At 38.9% G+C, this 8,916-nt stretch overlaps 1 protein-coding gene across 3 annotated transcripts; it reads left to right on the top strand.

Annotated features, from left to right (window-relative positions):
* On the top strand, positions 1-8,907 carry LOC106632608 (the record flags this gene model as incomplete). Of its 3 annotated transcripts, none has more annotated exon segments than XM_042216357.1 (11): positions 1-65; positions 1,296-1,419; positions 2,990-3,127; positions 3,212-3,361; positions 3,910-3,966; positions 4,629-4,676; positions 5,084-5,125; positions 5,853-5,972; positions 6,766-6,840; positions 7,641-7,687; positions 7,863-8,907. In XM_042216357.1, coding segments are annotated over 9 exon segments (1,155 nt in total). In that variant the 3' UTR covers positions 8,390-8,907.
* Between the last annotated feature and the right edge of the window lie 9 nt (positions 8,908-8,916).

The following is an 8,916-nucleotide window of genomic DNA, read 5'->3' as shown; positions in this document are numbered from 1 at the left end:
GTGTCCGTGTTTAGTGTTCAGGTGTGGAGTGGGGCTTGTTGTTGGTGTGTGTGTTTGAAGAAACTGTAAGTTTGCTTTGTTTCCTCCTAGGAACTTTACTGTTTGTTCAGCTCATGTTTGATTTCTTCACACAACAAACTGTGGGGTTTTTTCTGGTCTCTCCATTAAAGTCAGTATGTAATGTTTTCCTGGCTAAAATCAGCTGTGTGAAGCTTAGTTTCAGCACTAATCTGCATCATTGCTTGTGTGATATCAGAGCAGCAGCAGCGAGTTAGTTAATGGTCAGCAGCTGAACTGAAGAGTTGTTGTTACTGCGGATCGACATCCTGGTGTGCCACTCAAACGTTTGCGTCTGCGCCCGGGACTCAGTCACGTGACTCGGAGACTGCCTGCGAGTTTTGGCCGATTTTTGAGTCACCAAAATGGTCATTTTGGTGATCGGCCCGAGTTTGGCCTTCATCGTGCAGCGTGTAGTATACGTGGGGTAACGAGAAGCGATTAACACTTCACGACCAGCTCCCGATCATCAATCACTTGGTCGGGAGGTTTTCAAACCTGTTTTCAAACCTGTTTGAAAGGATTCGAGCCTTTTCGATGTGGCCTCACAAAATTATCACAACCACAACAACCGTGAAAATAATTGGATCTACATCACAGCTGTCTGATCAATGTTTTTCATTAGCAATTTAGCAAAGTTGATGGTGGTGGTATGCGTGTCTGTGAGTGAAAGACAGAGAGAGAGCGGCAGAATTTCTGTTATAACCTTCATTTTATGGAGGCACAGTGTGAGCACTCAGGTCGCATCAGAGCATCGGGTCGTATAGTGTGAGACCCTGCATCGTGACCTACGAACTTCTAACCCCTGCGAGTCAATCGTACAGTTTGAGCAGGAGCGGAATCGCGCGACTGAAAAAATCGCACAGTGTGAGCCCGGCATTAGAGAGCAAAGTTAAACCAGGGGCAAATCTAAAGGTTCAGCGTTTTAGGGGTCTGAGACCTCAGTCATAATGTCATGCTTACAGTGCATTACAATTAATATTAATAGAATATTCTACTTGTAGTCAACTCTTTTCACATTTGCAAACCTCATTTCAGTTAAATAACAATTTGTGAGGAGAAAAAGAAACATGCACAACATTGTTTCTATCTTTTGAACACATTGATGATTTGTTCAAACACCTCTATCACATTTTTCAATAAAAGTGAAACCACTCTGCCACTCCTCACTCCTAGACAGGAAATAACTTGTAACAGCTGCTTTACCAATTCACACAAACCCTTCTTTTATTGTGCAGACGCAGCACAGAGCATCACCATGTATCCCAACTCCAAGAGTGGAGAATAGATTTGTAGTCTGTCAAATTAATATAACATCAGCCATCCTGTTTACACCATGTTTAGAGGAAACTCCACAGAAAGGTAAAAAAAACTATTGTTTTTTCCACTTCATTTCACTATCTTCCCATTTACCCATCTGTTTTTTTTTTCAGCTCTTGTGCAATCTCTCACTCCCCTCCTCTGCACTGACAGTCACAACACCCTGTTTTAGACTACAAGATAACAGAATAATACATTTGATCATTATTATTATTATAAGAGCAGGTTGGGGATCCGTATTTGATATCAGTATAACACACTGCAGTTATGTGAATCATCATCAATGACTATGGGCTTTGTGGACTTTGACTGCATGTCCACTCTTACCTGTTCATTTCTTTCTCCCTCTCTTTGCTGTCTTCATCATGCTCTCTCTCCCTTTCTCGCCCTCTGCATCAGCTCCTTGGTTGGCAAAAATGACCTTATAATCTCTAGTGATCTAGCCTACGTTAGCTAACGTTTTTGACATTTATAGAACAAATAAAAATAATCAGACACTTTATGAACAACAACAACATCCCAGCATTATCAGAACAGTTTTTGCTAAATTTCAGTTAAATTGTGTTTTAAATCTGCACCAGTGGTTTGAAATGACCTCTGCAGTTTCTTTCTGCTCTTTCCATTAATGTCCATTAATGTCAAACCTGCAGCCTCTGTGTGATGTCATGATGTCAAAGTGTGTGAGCACACAGTGACATCATGACATCAACAACACAGGACAGATTAAAGTCTTCTGTCTCCAGGAGAGGAGTTGGCAGGATAAATCATTAGAAGATGAAAACAAAAATACATAATTATTACTGTTATTACTACACTTTTTTTAGGGGTGCTGTGATGAAATGTAGAGGTGTTTGAGCACTCCTAAAAACTGACCTATGTGTTGAACTTCACTCAAGCCATTTAAAGCTGATGACCCATCACTAACAAATTTTATTTAAACAGATGAAATATGATTTTAAGACATTTCAAACATGTAAATGCATTTAAAAAAAGGTCTGACAGTAATGTCCCGTCATTGTGACTGATATGATAACAGTGAGGGTCCAGATGTTACAGATGTCATCATGTCTGTTTGTATTTCAATGTGAAACAGGAATTTTGCAACACGCAGATGTGAAACTAGACATTTTTATAGTTTATATAGAATATAAAACCATTTTAATATTAGAAAAAATGTCTTAAAGAAGATTGAATGAAATAACCAAACTGATGAATAATCAGTATGTTTACAGTTTTCTGCAAACTCAGCAGGAATAATTAGTGTGAAGTTTTTAACTCTGCTGATCCTCTTTGAATCATGGATCAGCTGAAATGCTTAATGTTTTTCAGACGTGTTGAATTAACTGAATATTAATAGACTGAAGCTTCCAGTCACAGTGAATCAGTGTGTGTCAATAAATGCGTCGTTTGTGCTTCATGGCTCCATCTAGTAGACTGATAGTAGAAGTAGATCAGCTGATGGCAGCTTCCTTTACCTCACACTGATGTCTGACTGCATTCAGCTGACACTGAGATGAAGCAGAAAAGAAGCAGCTGATATTTGGACATCACACATGATGAAAAGGAGGATTTCAGTTGATGTGCACATGAATGATTTGTGTTTCCTTTGCAGGTGAAGGTAGAAAGTGTGTGTGAGCTGATGTGGATGTGAATTCAGCAGCATGGATCAGTCTGAGGACAGAGAGGAGGGAGTTCCTCCCTCTAAAACCACTCTGTGTGGGGAACATGAGAGCCAGACCAAAGCTCAGAGGTGAGATGACCATCTCTAACTGTCCATGACTCTTCTCCATGTCACAGCTCAGCACTCACATCACTGTTCCATCATTATTCACAGGAACCAACCTGGACATAAACCTGAAACTGAACGTGGACCCGAACCTGGTTCTGGTTCAGATTCAGGTTCAAGCTGTATGTCCTTAAAGAGTGACCAGCATAAAGATGAGCCAATTGATTTTAAAGTCAGGCAGGCGTCTGCTGCAGAGAGGTGAGCTGTTGTAGTTGAGCTCATTTACCTGCTTGATGTTGTTGGATATAAACTGCAGGCAAACACATCATTCCCTCGATCCCATTTAAACTGTCTCCTTTAAAAAACAAGCCTTTGGTTTCTAAACACCTGAGCCAACAGGAAGTGATCAGTGACAGCAGGTATGTACGTTTGTTTGGACTGTAGCTCACTCTGATTGGTTCTCTCCAGTTTCCTTGCCACATTCTTCCATGTCACAGCTCAGCACTAACATCACTGCTGAGCTTTTTTCTTAACTTTGCTTGATTTGACCTTTTAAAGTTCAGGGATCTGTTTGTCTGCTGTAGACAGTTTTATTAACAGAGTCTCAAATCAGGCTGTTTATCCTCCAGTTATAATTTGTGACTCAAGCACATTTGTGTCTTTTTACAAACTGCTGCAGCATAAAACTCTGCACTCTAATAGCTGAGCTAAAGGAAATGCAGGAGAAGAAGACAAACCATTTTTAATATTGACTTTCATTTAAAAATGAATTTTAAAAAGCTTTTTATATTTTTTCTCTCTCTTAGCTTTGGCAGGATGAGCTTTCCGTATATACCGGCCTCTAAATATTTTCCTCGACTGAGGTAATGTGTGTGTAAATGGTGTTGGTGACTCGGTGTTTGTGAATAGATCCTCCATCATGTTTTATGTCAGCTCAGCTCTTTTTCACACACATTTCTATGTGTGTGAAAAATGTGAAGCGGTGTATTGGAGTTGTAGTGCCTCTAATCAGACCCAGTGCAGTATCATTTCCTATACAGACCCTAAACATCTAGCTAGGTTTGAGAGGAGGTTTCATGAATGTTGATAAAGACTGTTTTTGATGGAAAGTAACACAATGGCTCCTTTTAACAACCAAAACAACTTCATTCACAGTGAAAAATACTTTAAATCCTGACATAGACTGGTTTAAGTAATACAGAATTATTTTAATGTAAATGGAACACGTGCCTGTATTTGAATTCTTTCCCCATCATTCCTCTTACTTAGGCGATTAGGCTAACTGAACAAAGCAGCTAGCATCAAGCCTAGCGTCACGAGGGACATTGGTTCAATTACACCCAGTGACACACATCCAGTTCAACTTTACAAATTGTTGCAGAATGTTAGAATCTTTTGGGTGGTGCTGTTGTTTTTCTCTTTGTTTATGGATTTTCCTGTTAGGTTTTATTCAATTATTTGAATTTTATAATACATTTAAGAAAATTTTTAAGAGTTGTTTTCTCTCTCTTAACTTCAATTTCAGCAACCCTCTGAACATACTGGAAGAAAAAAAATTCAAATCTAAACTGAGGTAATGTGTGTGTAAATGTTGTTGGTAACTCGGTGTCTGTTAATAGATGCTCCATCATGTTTAATGTCAGCTGCAGGAGAACAACGCAAAACATATTTATATTGACTTTAAACAAAGACATTTGTCTGGTACAGAGAGAGTCACTCAGTATTTAATTCGAGTTCTGTTTTAAAATAATCTATTATCAGGTAAATTGGTTGGTCAGGTTAAATGTTGTTGGTGAATTGGTGATGGTGAATAAATCCTCCATCATGTTTAATGTCAGCTCAGCTCTTTTTCACACACATTTCCATGTTGATATGTGAAGCGGTGTGTTTGAGTTGTAGTGCCTCTAATCAGGCCCAGTGCAATATCATTTCCATTAATTTTAAAAATATGGATTTTCTCTCTCCTACCTTCAATTTCAGTGACCCTTGGAGTTTTCTCTCAGGATCACTAACTGCATTGAGGTAATGTGTGTGTAAATGTTGTTGGTGACTCAGTGTCTGTGAAGAAATCCTCCATCATGTTTAATGTCAGCTCAGCTCTTTTCACACAGATGTCTATGTTCATATGTGAAGCGGTGTGTGTTGGAGTGTTTCCACAAACACAGCAGTCAGAGTGTAAAGAACGGATGTTGTAGGAGGTGTTTCAGGTGTTGTTGGATGGAGGAGGACAAACAGTTTAGTGAGCACTGCTTTGATGCAGAGCCTTTCTGTTCTTATTGATCCAGATATTTCTGATTAGTGTTTCTCAGTGATGTTTAGTTTAGTTTATTGAAATCCTCAATTGATTGCTATTTCTCCTGCAATAGCAATCGCTGTTGTTCCTGGGATCTGATCATTTAGAAGTATAGGACATGAAACACACAAAAAAGCTTATAAGCAAGAGAACAACTCACTTTAAAATCAACGGCTTCTTTCTCTGTGCCTGACAAAGGTCACACAGATGTTGTAACTGAATAAAATAATGGTAATCCTGCCAGTTTTCAGAGGTTATACTCGTATTCTCTACAGAGGATAAATTGTTGTCAGTGAAATAGTTTGATAAATGGATCATTTGTTATTTCTGATTTAATGTTGTCCATCATGTGTGTGACTTCTTGTGACTTCTTTACTTTGGGTTTCCTCCCCTTATTCCTTCACTTTTATTAAAATATTTACATGTTAAAATGTAAAATACAATTTTTTTTGTCAGGATGTTTCTGAGACCAGATCTTCCTCAAACTGAAAATAGGAATGTGGCCTTGAAGCGTGCCCAGTCATTGGATACTGGTCTGAGTTTTCACAGAGAACCAGGTGCTGCTGCTGCAGAGAGGTAATGTGTTTCTAAATGTTGTTTCTGACTCAATAAATTCTTTTCACATACTTCTGTGTTCATATGTGAAGCTCAGCTTTTCTGGTTCTCTCCAGTTTCCTGTTAATGAGCTGGTCTCCACGGTGACCATGCATTGCCAGCTTTACCATCTTTAGGAATTACTGAGATTCCTGATGAATTCCTTCTTGTTTCTACATCCTTGATTTTACAGCAGGTTTACAGACCTGATGACGAACTGGTTCCTGGATTAAATTAGATTCTTAGTAAAACCTTTTTGAATGTTCATCATTTTTAGTTCCTTTGACTTTTTTCATCTCTCACTTCCTGTTTTGAGTAAAGATTGTGATGGGCTTTTTTATTTTTAGCTGTGATTGTTTTAAAGCATAAAAAAATAAAGAAGTATCCAGACTACTATTAGTATCGCAGTTACAACAGTATTGTGTCTGATCTTCATTCAGCTGTTCTCTGGATAAATGCAGAGCAGGTTAAACTTTTATAAAATCATCAAAAAGTCTAACAGCTGATTTGTGGGATCAGAAACATTTAAAAGTGATTTAAAATAAAGATGTTTGGTGACACAGAGTGAGTCATTCTACGAGTTTAATCAGGGCTGGATCATGTAGAGAATAAATTGTTGTCAGTGAAATAGTTTGATATCATTTGTTATTTCTGATGTAATGTGGTCCATCATGTCTCTGATTTGTTTGTTTATTTCTCACCTTTATTATTGTCGTTGTTATTTTCCTGTCAAGATGTATCTGAGCCAATATTTTTCTTTATCTGAAAATAGCAGTGTGGCCTTAAAGCGTGCCCAGTCAATGGATACTGGTCTAAGTTTTCACAAAGGACCAGGTGCTGTTGCACAAAGGTAATGTGTGTCTAAATGTTGTTCCTGACTCAGTGTTTGTGAATAAATTCTTTTCACACACTTCTGTGTTCATATGTGGCACTCAGCTGTTGTTTGGACTGTAGCTCACTCTGATTGGTCCTCTCCAGTTTCCTGTTAGGGAGCTGACGCACAGTCACACCCAAAAATGTGTTTTAAACATGTCTGTTGGTGTTTTTACTGAATTTCAGTGAACAGGTCACAGAGTGGTGAATGTTCTCAATTCAAAGCCAACAGGAAGAGGACAGAATAAAAACTCCTCATTAATGTATCTGCGCTGAAAGTATTGACTCATTTTAGAGGCAGATGAAGGGAAAACATCTTCCTTACACCTCCCTAAAAGTTTCCAAGCAGCAGCAGGAAACACTTAGTTTATCTTTCAGTACGTGGTGCTAATAAATGATATGTGGATTGTTCCTGTGTGACTGAAGCAGAAGCACTCTAACAGTAAAGAGTAAGGGCAGCTTAAGGATCATGCGAATCACACAATATTCTCCCTATTTTGAACTGTTCTTATTATCATTACAATGGTGGAGCCATGCTTTGACTTTATTAATTTATTGTTGGACAACCGATCTAATAACTGGTTCAAAGAATTGACAGATCCAGGATCATTCCAATCATCAGGATCATCAGCAGTTTGATCCATGTATGGATTGAAGTGTATTTGTGAAATGTTTATGCTTTATCAGTGTCTAACAGTATGTGTATGAGAGTGATGTAATGTCCATGTGTGCATGCTGAAAGAGACTGTGCTGGTCTGACTCCCCTCCTCCTTTCAGGATGGAGCCTGTTGGAGTCCAATGGTTTAGACCGGGTCTGAGGAAGTGTAAGTGTGTTTTTAATGTGATTCATTAAAACAAAGCAGCACACATTCAACCATCTTCAAACTGTCGCATCACTCATTCACATCTCTGATGTCAGGAGTCATCATCAAAGTGTCAATCAATGAACAGATGATGGATCAATAACTGCAGCTGGATTGTGTTTGTTCTCTCCATCAGATTCCTGTCAACTCACAATCAACACAAACACAGTACACACAAACCTCAAACTGTCTGACAACAACAGGAAGGTGACATTTGTGTGGGAGGTTCAATCATATCCTGATCATCCAGACAGATTTGATTTTGATCCTCAGCTACTGTGTAGAAATGGTCTGACTGGTCGCTGTTACTGGGAGGTCGAGTGGAGAGGACATGTTTTCATATCAGTGAGTTACAGAAGAATCAGAAGGAAAGGAGGCATTCTTGAGTGTTTGTTTGGAAACAATGATCAGTCCTGGAGTCTGTACTGCTCTGATGATGGGCCTTCTTCTGTCAGGCACAAAAGCATACAAACATCCATCTCCTCCTCCTCTGTCTCTAACAGAGTAGCAGTGTATGTGGATCATCCTGCTGGCACTCTGTCCTTCTACAGAGTCTCCTCTGACACTCTGCTTCACCTCCACACCTTCAACACCACATTCACTGAACCTCTTTATGCTGGATTTAGACTCTGGTTTCTGGGTTCCTCAGTGTGTCTGTGCTGAGTTGAATGTAAAGAGTGTTCTCCTGTTCGAGAAACATTCTGGCTGTTGAACAAATAGACATGTACAGACTGAACTGTCTCTTTCACTCAGAAACACTTTTTTAAAATTCATGGATTAAGTCAGTTGATGATTTTAAACTGTTCTAAATGATTCTTTGTAAACTTATTCCTCTTCAGTCCTTGATGAAAGATGAAAGCTACGATTATTCTCAGAGACATTCACACATTGTTGTCAATTGAACATGAATGAGGATGAAGCCTGCAGCCAGGCTTCATCCTCATTTCAACATTTACTGTCTTTAAAGATGATAAACGAGAACTCTGCAACTTTTTTTACCTTTATTGTTTTACAGTGATCTGCTCTTTATGAATGCACCAGGCCAGGAACTAAAGAGGCTAAATACTGTCTCTGCTTGTCTGTGGTGGGAAACTAAATGTTTTTCAAATTCAAATTCAAATTTTATTTGTCACGTACACAGTCATACACAGTACGATATGCAGTGAAATGCTTAGACAACTGCTCGTGAC

Source organism: Haplochromis burtoni, unplaced genomic scaffold (genome assembly GCF_018398535.1).
Source record: "Haplochromis burtoni strain Fernald_Lab_line unplaced genomic scaffold, NCSU_Asbu1 Contig_1024, whole genome shotgun sequence".
In the NCBI taxonomy this organism is placed as follows: Eukaryota; Metazoa; Chordata; class Actinopteri; order Cichliformes; family Cichlidae; genus Haplochromis; species Haplochromis burtoni.
The sequence above is the reverse complement of the archived record's forward strand: the minus strand, read 5'-3'. Positions and strand labels throughout refer to the sequence as shown.